General features: G+C 53.1%; 5 protein-coding genes across 5 annotated transcripts; 2 read left to right on the top strand and 3 right to left on the bottom strand.

Annotated features, from left to right (window-relative positions):
• Window positions 1–92: 92 nt before the first annotated feature.
• Window positions 93–1238, bottom strand: LRP88_08601 (uncharacterized protein; the record flags this gene model as incomplete). The annotated part of the gene is made up of 1 exon (XM_083245104.1): window positions 93–1238. One exon carries the CDS (start codon window positions 1236–1238, stop codon window positions 93–95), a length of 1146 nt encoding a protein of 381 aa, XP_083099598.1.
• A 298-nt stretch (window positions 1239–1536) lies between these two features.
• Window positions 1537–2443, top strand: LRP88_08600 (pyridoxal phosphate homeostasis protein; the record flags this gene model as incomplete). Its single annotated transcript, XM_083245103.1, has 3 exons — window positions 1537–1647; window positions 1710–1869; window positions 1935–2443. The coding sequence occupies 3 exons, from the start codon at window positions 1537–1539 to the stop codon at window positions 2441–2443; spliced, it is 780 nt and encodes a 259-aa protein (XP_083099597.1).
• A 346-nt stretch (window positions 2444–2789) lies between these two features.
• LRP88_08599 (adaptin N terminal region-domain-containing protein) lies at window positions 2790–5905 on the bottom strand (the record flags this gene model as incomplete). Its single annotated transcript, XM_083245102.1, has 4 exons — window positions 2790–2951; window positions 3002–4965; window positions 5018–5352; window positions 5409–5905. The coding sequence occupies 4 exons, from the start codon at window positions 5903–5905 to the stop codon at window positions 2790–2792; spliced, it is 2958 nt and encodes a 985-aa protein (XP_083099596.1).
• A 1174-nt stretch (window positions 5906–7079) lies between these two features.
• Window positions 7080–8182, top strand: LRP88_08598 (S-adenosyl-L-methionine-dependent methyltransferase; the record flags this gene model as incomplete). Its single annotated transcript, XM_083245101.1, has 2 exons — window positions 7080–7304; window positions 7361–8182. The coding sequence occupies 2 exons, from the start codon at window positions 7080–7082 to the stop codon at window positions 8180–8182; spliced, it is 1047 nt and encodes a 348-aa protein (XP_083099595.1).
• Window positions 8183–8333: 151 nt separating this feature from the next.
• Window positions 8334–9068, bottom strand: LRP88_08597 (actin-related protein 2/3 complex subunit 5; the record flags this gene model as incomplete). Its single annotated transcript, XM_083245100.1, has 3 exons — window positions 8334–8549; window positions 8602–8733; window positions 8814–9068. 3 exons carry the CDS (start codon window positions 9066–9068, stop codon window positions 8334–8336), a joined length of 603 nt encoding a protein of 200 aa, XP_083099594.1.
• Window positions 9069–22429: the final 13361 nt, after the last annotated feature.

Here is a 22429-nt window from a genome sequence, read left to right as displayed (position 1 = left end):
CTTTCATCTCACCTTGTTGTCTCACGAGCTGCAAGTAGATATTTGGAGAAATGGTTATTATCATTATTTCCCAATCGAGCATCATTCTTCTCTCACAGTCCGCTCCTGAGCTTCTGTAACTGACTAATCAGGCCAAACCCACCTGGCGACTTTGTGTCCTCCACCACCACGGCCGCATCTCTCGTGACACTCCCTTTGCGCGATCGCGAAGTTGGCTCCGCTTTGCCCTCCTTCTTGGCCACCTGCTCCATTTCCTTCATGAGATCGCGATGCCTGTCCTCTACCATCTTGGCCAGGCTCTCGATAAACTTGTTCCTGCCCTTCTCCTCTGCCGTGTCCTTCCACACCACTGTGAGCTCCTTGAGCTGCTCAATCTTTTGCGCTGCCTTCTCAATGCCTTGTACGGGATCCTCAGATTTGTTTAGTAGGTCAGAGATCTCGCCCCGGAGCTTCTTCAACACTTCTTGGCCCTTGTCCTCTGAACTTTGCTGCGCCGATCCAGGTTCCGGTGCTGATACGGAGAGGAAGCCTGAGCTCACTGACACCTCAGAAGGTGGGAAAACGAATTCCATGGCGTCGCCAAACGTCTTGATGACCAAATCGAGGCGAGATCGCACAAGCGTGAGTGTTTGTAGTTGCTTGATAAACTCGGGATCATCCGCGTTTGTTGTTCCTGTGACAGTCCCACCAACAAGGGCCGGTGTTGATGGTGCCGTGCTCTTTTCGTCCTTTGCACTTGCAGCTGCGCTGTTCTTGGCTTCGATAGCTTCCTGTAATCCTTCAGGGACAAACTTGCTGATATCGTCGTGGAGGGTCTCAGTCATGGTCTCCTGAAGACTCAGCGTCTCGCCCCGTAGCAGCTCCACCTCATAAGCCAGGCGGCTCCCACTCCTCAGGATGTCATCGGTGAGCTGGGTCAGAGTACTGGATAGCCGCGAGGTCTGCGCGTTGAGCTGCGAGATGAGGGCCTGGGCCTGTGTGGACAGCTCGGCGAGGGGTGCGACGTCAGAGCCGGACCGGCCAGGGACTGAGCGCTGCTGCAGCGGCGGCAAGGCTGAATTTAGGAATGTTGCGGGATCAAATGTTGGATCCAGAAAGTCTTGGAGGAATTCGTCGGATGTGTGTGTCGACTTGGGCTGGATCACCGCCTTGGACTTTCGTCGTGAGTGCCCAGATCTGATGGATGAGGCGGCGCTGCTGGTTGCCCGCCGCCGGCTAACTTTCAAATCGGAGGCCATTCTCAACAAAGCCCCAGCGTTACAGTGCTTATCCCCGGTGGCCCGAAGATTCGGTGTTTTATCAGTGGTTGACAAGATGAAATTCAAGCCCGCCGCGATTCTAGGGATAACACCCTTGGATGAGATGCAGGAGAGCTATGGTGGCCACTTCCATGGCGATTACCTGACCATGAGCCGATGATAATCCGGCGCCCAAACCGCAGCCCACTCCACTTACAACAATGGATCAATCACCACTTTCTCTACTCACCGCGCTCCATCTCTCACTCAGGCTGCGATACTTTTCTGGTCAGGAGAAATGAGCGAGTCACAGGAAAAAATGAAGATCGACCCCTCAAGAGCCCAGGCTCTTGTCTCCCAGCTCAACTCGGTCAAGGACCGCCTCGCTGCTGTGGCGAACGGCCGTAACGTATGCATGGCCATGGCCCTCAAACTTATCATGATGAACATGTCCTGATGCGCTTCTTGTAGGTCCGACTTGTTGCTGTCTCAAAGCTGAAGCCGGCGAATGACATCCTGGCCCTCCATAAAGCTCCTACGTCTCAAACTCACTTTGGCGAGAACTACGCCCAAGAACTGACTCAGAAGGCCGCTCTGCTTCCAAACACCATCCAGTGGCACTTCATCGGTGGTCTTCAGTCAGGTATGGCATTTCAACTCTATTCAATACACATTCATATACTAACATCGACCCAGGACACTGTAAATCTCTTGCCAAGATCCCCAATCTCTTCTGCGTCTCCAGCGTCGACACCTCAAAGAAGGCCCAACTCCTCAACACGGCCCGCACCAACCTCCTGGCTTCGCAGCCCGACCTCTCCAAGCTCGGCGTCCACGTCCAGGTCAACACCTCTGGCGAAGAGGCAAAGTCCGGGTGTGCTCCCGGGGCTGACACCATCGCCCTGTGCCGCGAGATTGTCGACACCTGCCCCAGCTTGCAGCTGCTTGGCCTCATGACCATCGGCGCCATCGCCCGTAGCAAGGCCACTACCGCCGAGACTGAGAATGAGGACTTCCTGACGCTCAAGGAGCAGCGGGATCTCGTGGCCAAGGAGTTGGGCCTGAGCGAGGAGAGCCTGGAGTTGAGCATGGGTATGAGTGAGGACTTTGAGGGTGCTGTGAGGTTGGGAAGCAGTGAGGTGCGTGTAGGCAGCACTATCTTTGGCCAACGACCAGCCAAGGCAGATGCCAAGATCAAGGAGTGATGCCCGTAGACTGTTTTAAGCCCAAAAATAAAGTTACCGAGTTTCATGCTGGCATAACTGTTTCATTTGATCGATCCAAACGAGAGACTTCATGGTATCAACAAACAACTAAATCCTCCCTGCTCACAGTCACTCCGCAATCTGGGGCGCCCGCATCCGCATGCACCGACGGTAGAGAGAGCCGTCATGGAGGGGCATCGACGCGGGCAACTTTTCGGCCGATAAAGAAATGGCTTGAATTGAGCGCTTCATCCACTCCAACCTTCATGCTAGTTCCCCAACGCCCATATGCTTCATGGTGGTATTAAGACAACTCCGTCCCGGCCAATTATACAGAAGAATGGTATCAGGAAACCATGATGTTGCGGAAAGCGTCCGAAATCTGCTCTCGAGAGGGTGCTTCAAACTCTGGCGACGTCGACACTCCTGCAGAAAGCCGTTCCTGCATATACTTCAACAAAACAGCTGGAACCGAATCATCCGTTGCCCGAATAGTGAGTCGAATCATCTAGAGAGTGGTTAGATCCATATCATGGGCGAAAATGAAGTGTGCCTTACCTGGTTTCCATAGTTTGGCTCCAGTCTCATGAGACAGCCAAACTTGCCCCCTTCAGATGTGTGAAGCACGCTCGCACCGACAAAGTTCTTTGGATTGGGGTCCACCATGTCCAACACACGCCATCTGAATCCCTCCACTGTCTTGGAGATGAAGCTCTCTGTGATCTCCCTACCGCCGCCTTTGCCAGACAATCCAAAGATGCCTTGGGCTTCACGGGGAGCTCCACCAATCTGCTTCCACCTCCTGAAAAAGTCCTCCGCAGACAAGTCTGCCGGGTCCATGAATTTGTGGATCGCCACGGGAAGCTTCAGAGTGAGGGCCTGGAGGGCACCAGCCAGGTAGCTGATACGCACTGTAGGGCTCTTCTCAAAGATCTTCTTCGCCTCAAACATGACAACCTGCTGAGACTGTCCGCCTTGGACGATGGTACTGTCAGGGAGGTTCTTAACATCCCAGGTCAGGTTGTTCTTTTCGCTCTCGTCCAAGTCCAAGGTGGTTGTAAATGAGCTCATAGTGGCAGGGGTCTTGTTCTTGAAATATGTGATCAAGCAAGCCATCTGGCCACGATACTCAGACCGGACACCAATCTGAAGTTGTCCGTCCTCGTACAGCACACCATCAGACCTGACCAGCAGCTTGTTGAACCCAGGCTCCCATCCAGGCGACAAATGAGCAGCACTGGCCAGGTTCGGTGCCTTTAGCATCTTGGGCTCGGATGGCGTAGGTGCGTTCATATCAAGGCCAGCCAGATCGGCCGCGCCGTTGCCATGACCATTTGCTCCAGACGCGCCTTGGCCATTGGTCTTGCCATTCAGAGACACATTGGAACTAAAGGTCCTCTTAAGAGCTCCAGTTCCCATGCTAAGCTCCCTAGCGTCGGCGTTGGCATCCTTTCCTCCCACCACCCAGGTTCTTCGGTCACTCGTATTAGCATGCTTCTGGTGCAAACGAGACAGAAGTGCGGATTGTCTCTCGGGGAAGGGTGGCATCTCATCGCAGATGGTACGCAGGAGGTCGTCAGTCGGCATGCTTGCAAGAGTCATGTACTCGCAAGCTCTCTGCTGAAGCTCAGAGTCCAGGTTGTGGCTGTGGAACTCGAACACGTGGATGAGCTGAGGCTTGATTTCCGGGAACAGGTTGACGTATTTAATGAAACATGAGAGAATCATGGCACGAGTGCTCGACGAGCACGCGGTCAGCTTGCTCTGAAGGGCGAGGAACTGTTCAATGGGACTGCAACGAGGCTGGTCGGCAACCAAGTGACCGAACTCTCCCAGGATGTATGCACCGATCTTAACCAGGGTTTCATGACAATGGTCACCCTTGACATACTGCAACGCATTTTGCGCCGCATAGACCTGGAGTTCCTCGTTGTTTGTCACAATCTGGATCACTCGCTGCCACACCTCGTCGCTGACGTGATCTCCGGCCATGGCGATGAGCCGTAGGGAGATGTCGACGTACCACTGCACGTCAGTAGCGTACTTTTCCGTAAGGATGGCAATCTTAAGGACCATTTCTTCTCGGATGGCAAAGTCGGCATTCTGCAGATAGTGCAGCAGTTCGCCAACAATGACCTGCGCATTCGAGGCATCGCACATGCTGTAGAGCAGATCAAGACCCTTGCGACGGACACTGATATCTCGGTCCTTGAGGGAGCCCAGGATAATTTCTTGGTGCTGCTTGATAGGGTCAAGAGTTTCTGCTCGTGCGGCAAGATGGGTCATGGCCTCCAGGCCAAGATACCTCACGTTGGTTTCCCGGCTCTGGATGAATTTGCCCAGTCTGGTCGAGATTTGCTTCATCAAGCCATGCTCAGTGTCAAGGTGAATGATGAGATTGATGGCTTCGAAAAGAACCGCATTCTGGGCGTTGTTCTGCTGCACATTCTTATTGGTCTCCATAGCCAAGTTCAGGATCTTTTGCAACGACTCTCGGATCATGTCTCGGACGTGGGTATCCTCTGATGATTTGTGTCAGCAACTACATAAAATACACTTCAACATTTGACATACCTGATGGGGGGAAGTATTGAAGGAGCCGTAGCAGCTTGATCTGCAGCCAGGGGCAAGGAACCTTGTAGTAAAGGTAATCCGTCGTGTACTCCCCATCGATAAGGATTCGCTTCAGGCGAGCAGCTGCCTTGGCATATGCTCCCTTGTATTGCTCCAAGTTGTCCTGCGCCAAGGTCATGACGAGCGAGGTCACCGAGAGAGCAACGCCGAGATCGGAATCATCCATCAGGTGAATGATGCGCTCCGCCCACTGAGGGGATACGATGTCTGGGTGCTTGCGATATAGTCGGAGTAGCGTCAATGCAGCCTTCTTCTTGACAAAGGATTTGGAGGTTCTAGTCGGCAATGATCAGTAAGTCTTGTTCAACACGGGTACACCACTGGCGCATACGGAGAGATCAAGAGCCTGTGGACCTCTCCATTGAGAGCTTCACCCATTTCTCGGCTTCCCACGTTGGCAATCGCATGGAGTGCAAGGCAATTGAATAGTTCGTTGTGGTCGAGCAGATCTTTGCGAATACTGTTGACGACAAGGTGCAGCAGTTCGTGCTTCTCGTGGAGGAACAGAGTCATGGCCAGATAACCGATCTGCTTCTCAGAGTACTTGTTGGCAGAGATCAGGTTGACAGCCTCGAGATGACCAAAATCGACGTTCCAGCCCAAGATGTAGATGTACAGCAGCTTGCAGACGTATTTCTTCTTATGGTAGCCGCTTAGGTTGCCATCCTTGAACTTCTGACGAATATTGGCAAGCTCCTTGTTGATTCGCTTTTCCTCGAGTTCGCGCGCTCTCGCATTTCGAAGATCGGCGATGAACTGGACCAACCCGCGCATGTTCGCATTGCTGCTGCTCGAGCGGCCCAGAAAGCCCGTCCCTGAACTCGACATGATGACAGCTTCTGATGGCGTCCAGAGTGGTAAATTGCGGAAGACCCCTGATTATGGAAGCGGTGCGGCGCGCTGGTGGCTCAGTTGGCCTCGTCCGGCGAAAGAAGCGTAAGATGAAACAGAAAGATCTCCAAAACAGAGTATGGTCGCCTATCGCAGAGATCGCATAGTCGATTCGAGTTGCCCAGACAGCTCAGGCGCTGGACACCGATTGTTCGTCGATGAGATGGATGGGAGATTGCTCGTTGGAGGGGCGAGCTAAGCGGGAGATGCGGATGGGCGGTGCGTGGTGTGGACTAGGTTGGAGTTCAGGTTGCGGAAGGTGCCCCGTGGGCCAGGGAACAAGCGGATGCGTCGGGGGGTTAATCGACGAAGGCTGCGACAGGATGAGGCGGGAGACGTGGAGGCGGGCGAAGCGACCAACGTGAGCGTGACGAGTTTGGCTGAAAGAAAGAAAAATAGGAGAAGTGACAGAAGAGGCGGAAGTGCAGTGGGATTGGAAACGGAGGTCAGGTCGGGTGCGTGTTCTTTCTTGCCCGTTCAGGAGGGCCGTAGTCTAGGTCATCTCCAGTGAGTGAGCGACTCGACCGTGCATTGGATGGAGGCCAGTCCAAGCCTAATGGGCTCCTAGGCCTTTAACGAGCCTGTCGTCTTCTCCCTGCTCCCCGCCTGCAGGTGCACCAACTACCAGAAAGAGCCTACCACGCGGTCGTAGAAAAAACTTGAGACACCAGAACGGGTGCGCTCAGTTAAACTAATAAAGAGTATTTACTTTATAGCCTAATTATGGGCTAAATGAGAGATAAAAATAATAAACAATATCATAAGTATCTAAATATTTTATTTATTTTCTTTGGAATTTTTCTAATATTTTATTTATCATATTTAGGGCCTTCTTTTGCGTAAGGAACTTGAGAGTGTTGATTTAGTGTCTCATAGCTTTTTAGGACTACGTGCCTACCGTTGCAGCTGGCCTGGCCCGTGCGTCATCCACTTTGGAGCGCAGCCAACTGAAGAGCTTCAAATTCATCATGACTTTGGCTTGTCTATCAAAATTCCACCTGCATACATCCAGACCAACTACATAATCAATCTTTCAATTGTCTGTCACCGTCTGTAGATATACTCTACAGAGCGCTGTGCCATGTCATCATGCGCATCTTCATTATCCACAATGCGTTGTAGTTTGCGGGCATTGTCACGGCCTGCTAATGTTTGCCGTCCTATCTCAAACCAACGCTTCTACGCCGTTCAAGCCGCAGGTGCTCCCCGCTTCCAAGTCTTCAACCGGCGAACGAAATGGCTTCAAAAGGAGCGTGCTGCCATCAACCCTGAAGAGAGCCGGGAGGCTGACTACCTCAAGGATGAGGTTGCCATCCGTCTGTCTGAAAGACTCCTTGTAAGCATCACCCTGTGTCGTTAGAGCAGCCCATCCATGTCTAACCTCGGATCCAGGACATCAACCGGCACTTCCCTCGAGTGCTGGATCTTGGAGCAAACTCTTGCAACATTGCGAGGGCTTTAGTCCAGGAGAACCCTGATCCTGATCCCGCAATGCCCGTCTCTCCACCCTTGTCCACGAGGATCGATGAATTGGTTGCCGCAGACTCATCTCATTCACTACTCTATCGAGATGCCGATCTTGAGTTTAACAAGCAACTCAAGATTACACGGCAAGTCCTAGACGACGAGGAGACAATTCCATATGAGTCCGGCTCATTCGATCTAGTAATGAGCTCATTGAGCCTTCATTGGATCAACGACTTGCCCGGCGTTCTCACCCAAATCAACAACATCCTCAAGCCTGATTGTCCCTTTATCGGCGCCATGCTTGGAGGTGATACACTGTTTGAACTGCGTACATCACTTCAACTGGCCGAGTCAGAAAGACGTGGTGGCATGTCCCCTCGGGTCTCTCCGCTGGCTGATGTGAGAGACGTGGGCGGCTTGCTTCAGAAAGCCGGCTTCAAGATGTTGACTGTGGATGTCGACGACATTATTGTTGACTATCCCGATACATTTGCTTTGATGCAGGATCTCCAGGCTATGGGAGAAGGCAATGCTATCCTCGGGAGGGAGATGGGGCCTATCCAGCGAGATGTCCTTATTGCCGGTGATGCCATCTACCGCGAACTACATGGTAACCCAGACGGCACTATTCCAGCGACCTTTAGAATCATATACATGATCGGATGGCATGAGGGCGAGAATCAGCCCAAACCCCTACCTAGGGGTAGCGGCCAGGTCAACTTGAAGGATATCTTGGAGCAAAAGTAGTCCAGATGGGTGGATTGTTGTATATGTACACAACTGTAAAATCAATGGCAAAATCCCGCGCGAGGGTAATTCCGCGCGGTTCGTTATAGTCGGTTTCCTCAGTCTATGGAATTCTCAGCCCGCTTGCCGTCATTGTACATGCCATCCTGCTCTACACCCTGCGCCAGTCCGTCATAGTTCGTCCGATGCAGCCCAGTCCAGCAACCTCGACAACCTTCTCGTGCCAGCTCAGGAGCACACTCATGGCCGTCGTCGCCGGCTCGTTCGCTCCGCCAGGTCGTCCTCCGATCTGAGAGAAGCCTGTGGGCTCAGGCGTGACCTTGTTCGGTGATCGCGAGGCGTTTCCAGGGTGAACCGTGGCCATTCCCTTGTAGCTGAGGACTTTTTAGAACTGATATCGGTATCTTGGTTAAAACAACATACATGTACTTCATGAGCACGTCCAGGCACTCGGCGCCGCCCTCGGATGCGTAGAGGCTCTTGAGCAGGGGTGACATTTCGCTCGCCTTGATCGACTGGAGAACCTCGATGATAGTATGCAGGTGGGCGTCCTGTTGAAAGACATAAGTTATTGGATCCTGCCCTTCCGGGTAGCTGCCCGTGTCGGTCTGCGGGCTCAAGCTTGACATACCTTAGCGGCATCTGTTCCATTGTAGACAGGTGTATCCAAGCATCCCCTCAAGGCGCCTTCAGCGTCGCCTCCTCTCAGAAGCTGCCGAACCTGACCCGCAAGCTGTCGCACTTCCGCCTCGTCGATCTCGGGCTGCGGGGGGTGAAGGGTCGAGGTGTCGAAGTTGACGCTGGAGTCCTCGTTCAGGGCGTCGATGTTGATGGTGCGCCAGGCATCGCTGAGTGTCGCGCTGGTGTGCTGCTGAATGATTGACATTGTGGGTGGCTTTGTGTGTCTCTCGGGGTGCGGTGGTTGTGTTTGCAGGCTTCACTGAGCTCTGGCGGTATGTTTGGATAGCTGTCGGTGTCGGCGTGTTGAACAGGATGGATGTCCACCTTAGCTGCGTCAGCGATGGCGGGGTGGAGGTGAGGCTGGACAGGTGGCTGAGGTACTTGCCTAATTCGGTGGGGCCGACGACTGTGGTTCATGTTGGAGAATGCAGCCAGGTATGGTCTGGGACTTCAGTCATGAATGTCAGTAAGTACAGACGTTAGAGTTACGATAGACCTCTTATTCTTGTTGGTTATGTTTCAGGCGATTTCTTATTTTGACTGGTTTAGTTGGGTTGCAGGTAGGCATGGAAGTGTACCTACTTGGAAGCGTACCTAGGGTTGAGTTGCCTCAGACTTCTCATCTACACGCGGGCGATTATTACAAGAAGCACCCTGCTTCTGGGAGTGATGCTCATGATAGAATGGCAATATTTCTCTTTCTCTCTTACGGTCTCTGTCGTAGAAATTGAGGAGAGGTCGTGCAAATACAACTGTTAGTGGGCTACGGAGTACTCTATAACTGGATTTGGTATTCTTCGGGAAGCCAGTTAGGGCTTTAATCCACGCCCGGTCAATACAATGGATCTTTTATGAAGATGTACTAGCCCCGGTACTTTCTCGTGGAAAACGAATGCGTGTGTATGTTCATGCTTTGGTAAACACTTCGACGCAGTTGAAAGATATGTTCCAGCCCGTCGATTCTTGACCATCACAAGAACCAACTAACACATCACGATGAACATCCAGACAACCATGAAGGACTATACCCGAAGAAATTTCGCACATAGAGAGCGGAAATACTAGGATTGAACGTCAGATATTAGTCTGGCATACTTGTCCCTCGACAAGCTCAACCATCCCATCTAGTCACATAGGTTTGCTCGGCTACCCTAGAGGTCCACTCCGAGAGGATGGTGGCAGGAACGGCACCTGATTGTCAGATAAAGGCTCCTTCCTGGGCAAGATTTTCAGCGAAGCAAGGAGACCTCAACCGTCTTTGGAACTCCAAATCCAAGCATCAAAACTCAGCTCATACATCACTCGATCGACAACAGCCGATGGATGACCAAAAGCAGTATCACACCCCAAGACCTAACAGCCTACCCGGGAGCCTACGATTTCGGTCACACTTACACAAAACGGCACGATCCGAGTCAAAGCCCACATCTGTCTCGCTCCAGGGCCCGACGCAATGCTACCCATCTGGCGGTTGTTCGAGAGACGCTGTGCCACGCTGCTTCCCCGGACTACGAAATTGCACCAACGGATAGGGGTCGCATTTCCCTGAGTCAGAAGCCCCGGAGGCTCCAAGGCGAGACCCAGCTCAGTTCGTACCCAGGAAGCTCGACCACGGCGTGTGGCTAATCCGCAGCGTAGATCAGGCACAGGCACCCACAGCATCGACGCCCCAGAAGCTGTTGGGTTCTCTGGGCGTCGAGATCATCTCGATATCGATCATTCCGGGAGGGCGGCGCGGAAGGCATTGGATCCTGCGTCGACCCAAACTTGACTCGTTTGGCTCGGCCCATCGTCCGGGGAGCCCACCCGGCTCGAACGACACACACGCTCACTCCAGAAAGAACAGCTGGCTTCGCAGATCGTCCTTCCAGAAGGTCCCTTACCTAATTAAGAGGCCTCTCCCTGTCCCCACACAGACGGACCAGGAACAACGGAGTTTATTAGGACGAAAATTTTTAAAATTACCCAGCGGACTCGACACGGAAGCCCTGCGCTCGCGGAAGCGGTTCCCCGGCGACATGAACCCTATCTCAATGGAGCAGTTGGCCTAGCTGGAAGTGCGCTCAAACGATATTCCAGAGGCTGGTAACGCCAGTGATCCGGGGATGCTAGACCAACGCGATGAAGGATGATGGGCACAGCTACGGACTTGCCTCCATTGAAGATCAACCGACGGCTTTGGTGCCCTTCGTGCTGGGTTGATGCCCAGCGCCCAGAGATCGCCACCGAATTCTTACAGAGTCTCGAGTTGCGAACATCCGTGACGTTTCTGCGGGTCAGACACAACGCCCTGTTCCAGCAGCCCCGATCCTGATCTGCAGGACTGTTCGCTGAGGCTTCTGGAAGGTGGCCACATGAGTTCTGCCCCAGTTGAACCTGGCGGTTGGGCGATGGCTTTGGGCCACATGTGTCATGAACCCGATAGGTGGACTTTGATGACAACCCCACCATTTGTGATGCCAAGAAGGGTCCTCATCTCAGCAGCCCGCAGCTTCTGTCTGATACCTACGCCCAGACGATTGTTGTCGCAGAGGCGTTGTACATGGTCGCGCCAGCATTGCCTCCGCGCCTGTCTAAACCGATCCAGAAATTGGAGATACAGACACAACGCTACAAGCACGATCTACAAGCAGCCGGTCTACTTAGCAGAGGAGGCTGCGATAGTGTGATAACGCAAATCGATAGCTCCGAGCTCAGTGACAACAGGATGGTCCGGGCATACGATTACGCCTTCATCCCGAGCCAGTAGGCAACATGCCAGTCTCACCCCAGCACCATCTCCACGAAACGACTCCCGGCATGCCCTCCGGGGCCGGGGGTTTATTGAGACGGTGGGCATTCGGATCTAGCTACAGGGCATCTAACCAAATGGCTTCTTCGACCACGAGATGAGGTTGGGGACGGATCGCAAAGGCCCGTGTGGAACGCCCATGTGGACGACGATGGATTTCTATCACACGATGACCCCTGGGCTGAGAAAGGAACCTTCAGTTGAAGCAGATGAAGATGGCACAGCTGGGTAGGCTGACCTCCATGGCGGGTGGAGGCTTGCTGATCTCGGCAAGGATCCAGAGCGTTGGATAACAGAAGTCACATGACACTGAGGTATCACAACAGCATCCGACAGATGAGACCATAGGGCGTTCGCCTTCCCAATCATCTGACGTCGGTTTAAAACGAGACCTCATCGAACCGCCATTGAGAAGCGCCACCTGTGGATGCCATTGACGGGACGATGAGAGGGCTGGATGGAGGTTGGTATCCAACCGAATGGGCGACGCCAACCCCTGTTTCAAAGCCGAACATGGCGCTTGGAAATTGGCTAATGCAGGAACGCCGAAGGTTCGGGGCTTCGATGAGGCACTACGGTCTGCGCAAGCCGCCACAACGTGTGGGCTGCCCGGCCGCGCTAGGGCGCATGTCCTGGGCCTACCCCTGAAGTTGCAGGACGGGAGTTGTTGGCAGTTCATCCCAATCCATGGTCGTCTCCACAAGATCAAGGCTGCCAAAATTGCCTGGTACGAAACCCAGACCGAAGAGACGTGCTGGAGCAGCTGACGCTTGGGGCCAGGTCCTGGCGCTTGAGCGTTGACCCTTTGTTACAGTGCGCTCCAGCCTCATGCCTACTGCTGGCACAGTACGAAGTATCCTCGCGTGGAGCTTCATGCTGACTGACAGCCTTCTGGAAAGTTTCTATGCAGCCCCCGTTGGTCCACCGCGATGCCCACCGAACAAGGAGCCACGGTTGACCGACGAGCTGGGATGCTACAGAGTATACCTGGAGGGTTCCAGAAGTTCATCTCGAAGGGAAAAAGAAGAAAGACGGGGAGCACGTGCCCAACCATTGGTCTCGTCTGCCAATAGAGGCGTCGACAACCAGCAAACGTTGCTCACAGGAGCTTGAAGCCATCAGCCGCCTTTGCACTACTGTCAACGTCAACTGTCACACGGTAACGATAGACGCGTGGAGAGTTGAGGCCGGCTCTTTGACAAATGGGACCGATGAAGCAAAGCTTGCACCGGTGCAGAGTTACCAAGTTGCGGGACGGCGACCCAGGCTTAGGCGAGACCGGCAGTATTCCCGCTGCATGAGGCTGCAGGGCTGGGGTCTCTTGGAAAGGTAGGGTACTCCGAACAACAGGAAGGGATCCCTGGATGTCACTGACCTGACGACGTCTCATTTGGTAGCAGCTGAATGTGAAACAGCTATATTGCCTCGGTCCTCAATACATATTCTTCATGTTGAGGAAGCATGAATATGCTCGCTTGCTGATTCAAGCATGAATCTATTCCAGGCCATATGGAAGAATTGGCAACGCGGCTCATGTGGCTGTCATCTCATTGGAACTGTATGCAGACATCTCAAGCGCTGTCATGGCGCCATGTCGTCGATGTCTCAAGACCAGATGGCCCGAGATTCACATTAGATGCCAACTAGGCAGCGAGATAACAGCCCCAAAGGTTCCGCTTCCCTGGGATTCGGTACCGCAAGCGGGGACGCATGGTTACGATCACGATCCGAGAAGCGACTGGATGATTCGGCCGAAGAACTACCATGTCTACGATACACGGCAGTTTTTTGTACGAAGGGGGCTGCGGCTACGAATGCGAATACCGCCCTCGCGCCTCTATCCAACATCATTACATGGAATGAAGCGAAACCATGAGTGAATTGGATGTTCGGACAGTCGGGCCTGAATCCTGCGACACTCTGCTACGCAGAGTACGTACATTCAGAAACCAGACAGGGTGGGTAGCGAGGAGTCTCAAACCAGTGATGACAGCAATTCGCCAGTTTGGCCGACTGGGCCATGGCTCAGTTGCGGTCTGTGTGACACCCACCCGTTCGGGTCAGATGAGGATAACGACCTGAACTCAGAGCTAATCGTGGCTAATTATGGAACATACGAGGGACAAGCTCAGCTAGCAGGCCCTCGCTACAAGGACAGCAAAAGTTGCGAAGGAGCAGCAAGGACGATTATTTCCCGGCGGTGGGAAGAAACACGGAGAGAACAAGGTTGTGCAAACCACGACAAAGCAGTCTTGGATGCGGTGAATCAAAGCACCACAGGGATGCATGGATGCCGTTTAACTCTCGTTGGTTGAGAGGGAGCGAAGCAAAATGGATGAGTCCATCAACCAAGGTCGGTCAACGATGACGTTTGAATATCAACTGTTGACCTCCAATGATACCCTCAAAGTCCCCGCTTGCAAAGGAAGGAGAGAGGAGAAAGGATTGATGGCGTTGCTGCATACAGGGTAACAAAGAGCCGCAGTTCTTTGAACCTCAACATACGACGATGCCGGCATTTACTAGCGCACACAACAATAACGGCACAGTGACCTTTACTATGCGTGTTACTCTGGTTGACGCGCTGGGCCTTACCGCACGCGCCCTGACACGTCCTGATCTCATTTTGGGGACGAGATGAGACGAGATATGAGATGAGACATGAGATGTGTGGGGATTTCAAGAACTTTGCTCCTCTACCGATGCCGGCCGGCATATGTACTCAGTAGGGCCGTCAGCTCGGAGCTGCTGCATGACGGAGGAATTGCAGGCAAAGCAATGTTGCATGCCTGAGCGTTTAGGGCCGAGCCTCTCCTTTGGAGGCAAGGCACAAGAGCGGTATGCAGCCGCAGGCAAGCCGCATGATGGAACATTCTTTACTGACGCTCTACAGTTGTCACAAATTACAACGGCCGAGAGGAGGGTACGTAGCAGCAACATGGCCTTTACACCACACCACGGGACAAGAGAAGGGCAACGGGAGAGGAAACAAGACAAACGCAAGGTTTCAAATGTGATGAATTAAACGAAAGGATGGTGGGTAATTGAGCTGGTGGGATGGACCGGGGGTCATGCTGCTGGGATGCCGTCGCAATCGGGAGCACCAAGAGGACGGAGGACCCTGGCCATACCAGAGAAGCGCCAGAAGGGGCCGAATGGAGTGCTCCGTACCAGGGCTGACGAGGTACCTCGCCGACGGGCGGTGCACAGTACGCTGACACGGCTTTGGGTACCGCTGAGGACCTTGGGTCTGGTCTGCCTGACGTCGGTCCCATCTCCCAGTTCCCACCGTCGCGGGTTGGCTTGGCTGGGTGCTGAGCTCGGCCAGTCTGGGGGATCCACCACGGGGCGCCGGGAGTGCAGCGGTTTTTTTGGGGCTCATAGCCATCTCGTGGTGCACATGGCGACAAGGACGATGGTGGCTAATAAACAGACGTTGAAAGGAGAGGATGGCGGCAGCTGGGGGCAGGTCGGCGTAAGGCGAGGAAGGCCAGGCCAGGCCAGGGCCAGAATCACAGGCACACGAGCTTCATCAGTGGCTGCGAGTTGCTGTTCTGGACCTCGACCACACCTCCACACGGGCGAGCTGTCAACGTCACAGGCAACTTACAGTTCAACGTCCTACCTACCTAGAAGGGCAAGTGAGGGAAGACAGTGTTGGCTGCAACGGGAGGTTGCCAAGGAGAAGAGGGTACCCAGAGGGGGAGGGGATCTTTTGGGGGGCGTGGGTGAACCAGCTGGAGGACGGGTGTGAGGAGCGTTTTGGGAGGTTTGATGGCTAATGAGTTTCCAGCCTCCCGGAGCGACACGCCTTTGCAACAAGTCCCAGCGGCTCCCTACCCCTGTGGCCCGGTGGCCTGGGTGTCCCTGGACGCGAGAGGACGGGCGAGCAGCGCCAGAGCAAGGGAGGGAGTGCAGCCGGCGCATGCTTCTGGTGAAGTGCGGATCAGCGCTTCCACGGAGCCCTGGCCTGGCGACGGAGCACTGCGATCCTTGCCAAACCCACAGACCATGGATCACAGACCGCGAAGTTTGGGCTGGGGCAATATCAGTACGTAGCAGCAGAGAGGACAGCCGAGCAGAGAAGCTCGCTCGGTGCAGGGCAGAGAAGGGCAGGGCAGGTCAGCCACGGGTTACCTCGTGGAGACATGCATCGGCCCTGGAGGGAAAGCCACGAAACATGGTCCGGCCAGGTACCGTACCGTTCTGCTTCCACCCATGGCTCCCTTTTTTTTTCTTCTTTTTTTTCTTTCTTTTTGCGCTCTGAGCTTGTTCTTTTTTGTCACGTCCAAGCCCCCCCTTCCTCTTCCCCCCCAGGTACGCCCCCCAGAACGGACCCCCTAGGCAAATTTCAGCAATTTGGAGTTGATACGGAGCGCCCATAGTGCCGTACCTAGTAACGGGAGCTGTGTGAAGCATGGACATGGGCATGGCATGGACACACACACACACTCGCCCACACACCCCTCCCCTCCTGGCCTCCTGGAGATTTTCCCTATTTTCCATCTTGGGTTTGTAGTTGCCATCTGGATGGGTGGTCTGTACAAAAGCGTCTCGTTCCCACGTCCCTCCCTCGGTCCAGAACTTCACTCAACCGACTTCACGTCTCCCTTATTACAGACTCCTTTTTAATCATCCATCCGCCCACATCATCCTCTCTTGGTTTTCTCTCCCTCCTCCTCGACTCTGTATCCCTTTGAGAGTGAATCACTTACACAAGCAAACGATAACGACGACCAACACCTACAAGTCGGAATACACTCAAGACAGTCATCTACTTGAGCTCACTCGACCACTCTACTACTCTGTCACCACCAACACCACCTTACATCACCTCACCTCGCCCACCCCAGGCAAGGTCCAAGTCAAGACACCCCTCGTAATAATCGGGCCCCCGTTTGTCTGACCCACCCTCGTTCGACCGCCCGACCGGCGCCACCATTTCCTGCTAGCGATCCGCTTTGTGCAGCGTGTGTGTGCGTGCCTTGTGCCTGACTGCGCTTGAGCTGAGAAGGTAGCTGGAGGCTAGCTATTACGGCAACGATCCAAAAAAAAAAGTTTCCCCTTAACTTATTGGGTTGCTCTACCTCATTTGGGCTGGGCTGTTCTGTTGCGCAAAAAGCATATTCGGACGAACTCCCCCCTTTCTCTTGAACTCAAAGAGACGCACCTGTCCGCCCATCATCATCTTGCGTCTGCGACATCATCTCTCGCTCGTGTTGCCTCTTTCCAACTCGTCGCATCTCTTCGCTCGCCTCTTGGACATCGTCTCGTCTGTCCTCTCCAATTATATTGGTGTCGCTCGCATCTTGCCCACCATTCGGCTCTCTTGTCGCCTTTCCTTTCCCTGCACTGTCTAGGTCCTCCAATCGCGACCGCATTCCCTGGATACGGCCTGCTTTGTCTGTCGCACCACGACGAATAATCTTGTGAGTCAGATTCGCTTGCTTGCTTGCCCAAATCGCCTCCCCGTCGCGACGAGTGCATTGACTGCGATTCGTCGTTCTCCCCATCTTTACCACATTCCTATATTTATCCCCATCTTCCCCCCTTCGCCATGTTTTCTCAACCGCAATGACTGACCAGCAACCAGGCACTAGCAACACCACATTCTTTCACTCGTTCTCCCAACAACAGCAACAATGGTTCAAGGATCATCAAGCCCTTGCAACATGGGCCGAGGAGCCTACGACACAACCGGTGTCCCCAAGCCTCCCCCTCGCCCCAAGCCTCACTAAAGAGTCTTCGCTTGGATTGTTGGACGAACTCTATGAGTCCCCCCAACTTTATGCGACTGACGACCACGCCAAAGCTGGGCCACGCTGGCGGTTAGGCCTGCCGGCGACGACATGACACCGCACCGCGTTCAACAGACGCGCGCTTCCCCTTTTCCGCCTGTCTTCTCTTCGACCTAAAGCGATATTCCCAACTACGATACCATTTAATCACCTTCTGATGGCTTGGAGTCGCGAGCCGCGCCACTCCTTGCTTTAATGCATTCCGGTATACCCTTTTTTAATACGCATTCCTGTCGAAAAATCATATACACAGCGGCTCGGAGCCATCCCTTGCTTCCCAGCAGCAAGTGGAATTCAAGGGGAGGTTTTTGGGGAAAACGGATACACTCGTCGACATGAGTGTCGACAATTTCTTTTTCTTATTTTCTTTTTGGCTTGGACATTATTCATACCACACACATCTGGACTCAGCACGCGGCGTTTGACTATAGACGGGACAAAAATTGGGATTTGTTTTTTTTTCTCCTTTTCCGCCTGGCATCTTTTTCACCGCAACCACACACACTCTCACTCGCACACGCAACAACCCTCGGCTCGAGTCGTCGTCCTCGGTCTCCACATGGTCTCCCTTGATAGGCAACCCGAACTTTCAGCACCACTCACGTCAAGGGCGTCTTCAGCCGGAATGGAATGCAGATCCAACCGGGATGGGAATGTCTGAGATCGGCCACCGGCGAGACAAGACAAGGGTTGGCGAGCGCAGTACGATCTGGAATTGGGCGACCGAAAGCCAAGCGAAGACAGACCGAGATCGCGAGGGACATGCAGTGAGCAGAAGAAAAGCGAGCGCCTCGGGAGAAGATGATTTTTATTGGGAGTTTTACTCGACATGGGGATTTGGAAAGGTATTACAAAATGGGAACGGGCTGGGAGAAAAAAAAAGTTGCTTTTCGGCACTTGCATATAGACTTGGGGGATCTGTGGTTTTTGCTTTTTTGCTTTCTGCTTTTTTGCTCTGCTCTCTCTTTTCGCAACCCCCTTGCTTGCAGAGGTTCCCCTTTTGGCCTGTATCTCTCGTTTCTTCTTTTCTCTTCCCTTTACTTTTTTTTTTGACGAATTTTTTATTACTATTGGGTTAGCTGTTTGGCCTTGGATCCCTCGCGGGAGGGCCATCAGCAAAAGGGATTCCTTGCGGTTTCATGTTGGCCGGTATTCCCCTGTACTATTTCTGTATTGGTGTACAAGACTATTGGATGAGGAAGAGGAAAGGGGGAAAAAAGAGAAGTGATGCTTCAGCGCCGCGCTGAGCCGAGCACTTGGGCTGGACTCAGGACATTGATAGAAGATACCCCCACGCGTTTTTCCCCCTTTCAACCTCTAGACTGTATAGTATCTATAAGACGGAAGGCAGCTAGCTACACAGCGCGCAAGGAAAGACAAACGTCCTGGTTTTATGAGATAAACTATAACAAATAATGGATTTACTTCAAGAATAAGCTCCTGTTTCAGTCTTTGCAAGATAAAAGTGACAAGAATATCACATCTATTTTGAGATCGGAGCCGGCTCGCCGTGTTTGCCTGATTTAGCAATGTCGAGGCGAGGTAAATTGAGTGGGAATGGAAATGCTTGGACGACAGAGATTGTTTGCTATGCTTGGAGCCGTGGTTTGTGTGACGGGACAAGGGGAAGTGATGACGAGGGCTGGGGAGCCGAGAAAGCTGGGGTACAAATGTTTGCTACGGTTCCTGGGCGAGGATTCAAGTACAGTACAGTGTGCAGTGTTGTAGCACGAACCCAATGGACGGGAGGACTCGTTGGTTGTGCTGTGTTGTGGGTGCGTGCCCCTTGGATTGGAATGCTTGCTTACGACGGAGTGATGAGAGGGGGAATCACAATTGCATTCAGTTCAGTGGTGATGACGCTGTGCGCAAATACGAGCGAGCATGAGGAGTCAAGCAAGGTCTAGGCAGAAGCTAACAATGCTGGACAGCAAAGCAATGGAGAAAAGGCAAAATAGAGTTGAGTCGGCCCCTGGTGGATTGGGCCGCAACAGGTAATCTACACAGTTGGTGATGAAATGAGAGGGTAAATCAACGAGATGAGATAGAGGGCGCGTAATGATGGCCAGGTAACAGACAGATACAGATAGACACTCTCAAATTTCCTTCATGTTTCTTGGGCTGGGATTCATGGTTGGTTATAAGTTAATTTAGCAAAAACAGCCTCGTGCGAAATGATGACACCAGGGGGACGACGAGTCAGTCTTTTTGTACAGCAGGTATGGAACATGGCAAAGAAGCTGTTGGCTTCGGCGGGCTAGAGCCAGTTTTGGTTGGGGTGGTGGAATTGACTTTCAGGGGGTCACAGGCCATCGATGATGGATGGATGATGACGGCGGCGACGCGGGACTGAATCCGGCGCTGGGTAATCAAGAGGCTCTAGAGGAGAATTGGAGCCTTGGAGCCTTGCGGGGAAGGCTTCCATCCAGCGGGTGGGTTCCGGGGTGATGGAAGGATTTGGGTCCAATGGGAAGCTAACTACTCGAAGTTTTTCGCCTGGGGAGGGCTCGAGCTCGTTCGCTCGGGCTTCGGATTGCATCCCCGTTGGGTTGGGCTTTTGAGGCTTGCCCGTTTCATGGCCGTTGATGACGATGGATGTGTCTGTGTGTGAGTGTGGGTGTGGTGACATTACTGATAGAGAATACTACGACACTGTAGCTATGACATGTTTACTTCCATCACGATTACAGTGATGCATCTGTAGGTGCTCGGTCAGCATCACCAGTTGGACATTGTGGGCTAATGGCGGTTCATAAACATGCCACTCCCGCTGCGCTTGCACCTCCCATCCCGCGCCCGCGACCTGCGCACGCACACACTTAAAGGAGATGGAGGACGGACCGCTCATTTACAGTCTGTCTGTCGTTGGCCGATGCAGGCGGCTCGTGACACCACGTACACGCACGCACGCACAGAAAGGCGGAACAGCCGAGGCTCGTCCGTTTTGTTCGTTCGTTTGCTGGTTCCCGCGCGCGAACTCGAACACGGACCGTAAAACACGACGATGAGATGATACGAAATGTCTCTTTTTTATTTTATTTTTTATTTTACAGACGGGAAGGGGAAGGTAAGGAAATGCAATTAACCGCCGAGGCGACGGGACGAGTACTCCCCGAGGTAGGTCGAGGATAAGTCAAGGCAAGAGAGAACAGAGACAACCACCGACACGCCAGAAGCGACGCGGATCGAGTGTGAAGCGAAGCGAGGCAAAAAGAAAAGAAATAACCAAAAGGAATTCAAGAAAGATCCGACGTCGGTTGGTTCGGCCGTTAAACCGGCCTCGGAGGCACTTGGGAACGGATCACAGGCGACCCGAGCCGCGGATGAGGTTGCACTTGGGGGAGGACAATAGAGGAAACTATCAACATGTCTATTGAGAAGACAAGTCCTCGGCTGAATCAGATATCAGAAAAAATACAAGAAAATTTTTACAAACAATAGCAAAAAGAAGAAGCAATGACAAGGCGGAAACAAAACTATAACCACGATGGCTTTGTTGTCTCAGGCTTCTTTTCTTTTGCCTTTGCCATGAATGGACCTTTTGGGCGGAAAGTTTGGGAAGGCTGAGGATTAAAAGTGGGTGCCACAGACAGTGACAAATGACGAGTCTCCTCTGATGGCAAGAAAAGGCAGGAGGCAACAAACCCACGGATACTTTACGTACCCAGGCAAGGCGGAATTGGGAAAAAGGGACACAAAAAAAGCAAAGCTTCTGGAGCCGCGCCAGAAGGAAAAGAATGGAAGCAGCAGCAAAAAAAACAACCCCTGGGGGCGGAAATCGGGCCACCTCAGCTAATGCAAGATGTCGCAGTGACAGCTCGCTTTGGCTCCTCCTGAACCTGCATCTGCCCCGGCACGTTACCCCTGGACCTTGACTCTGTCCCTTTTCGCTCTGGTGCGACGCCGGACTAATGCAGGCGGAAAGCCGGGACCGAAGCGTTGGGATTCGAGTGGGGTAGGGGTGTGTTTGTAGGAAAGAACGAAATTGATCAAAATGGGAGCGGGAATCTTGCATGGACAAGGACAAGGGACCCCTAGAGTAGAAGCAAGGGGAGGGGCGTGTAGAAGTCTTGATGGCTTCAAGGTCAGGGACAAGGTTGGCAAAGAGGTTTAGACGACGACGACCGTGACGGCCAAGGCGAGATTGAGTTGTTGCTGGATCGAGATGGGAGTCTGCTCGACAGAAACACGAGACAATAGGAATTGAGCAAGAGGAACAAAAAAAACTGTATATTTGTTGAGGATGAAACATTGACAGTCACTTGCTCATACATTGGAAATCTCGGCTCTTGTCAGAGTAGCAGTCACAAGCAAGGCCGTTGAGAGAATGCTACCTTACCTAAGGCAATGACTGCTCCATGACGACTCAGGCGAGGCTGCAGCCGAGGCTGATGCCGAGGATCCCAGCCTCTCTTTCCTTCCCTTCCCTGGCACTTGCAGATTTTTTAGTCTTTTTTTTACCCAGCAACTCGGGTTTCTCCTTCTCTCCCCTAGTCCCTCGGGGAATAATCAACAAGGTCCAGTTTTTTCTTCTTCTTCTCTCGCTTCAACGTTGTAACGCTAACCAACTACCCCTTCCCTTGGAAGAGGAGACAGACTTGCCAGCGAAGCAATTGTTTTATTTTGTCAAGCTCAAGCAGGGGACAAAGAAAAGAATCTCTGGCGGTGTACGTGCGTCTATCCCATCCCATGATCGGCCCTTTGGGCGTATATGCAATGCGAAGTTTGCTGGCACTATCCACGACGACAGATCTTCATCTCGGCACTTGTTCACCTCTTCTCTATTTCGTTTTCGTAATTAACATCCCTTGCAGAAAAAGTTGAGACAAGGGGAGCAAGATGCATACTCCCCGCTGTACATCTAATCTTCAGCCTATACTCCGTGCAGCAAAGCACACCGCTCTTAGCTAACCCCCCGGGCATGTTTGCTATATGCCGTACACCCCCGGCAGTGCGGCTGTCCCGAGAGGCCGGTAC

The sequence above is a fragment of the Fusarium phalaenopsidis genome (assembly GCF_050370095.1).
Source record: "Fusarium phalaenopsidis strain FUZ10S chromosome Unknown contig_32302, whole genome shotgun sequence".
In the NCBI taxonomy this organism is placed as follows: domain Eukaryota; kingdom Fungi; phylum Ascomycota; class Sordariomycetes; order Hypocreales; family Nectriaceae; genus Fusarium; species Fusarium phalaenopsidis.
Note: the sequence above shows the minus strand (reverse complement) of the source record. Positions and strands in the feature narration are given on the sequence as shown.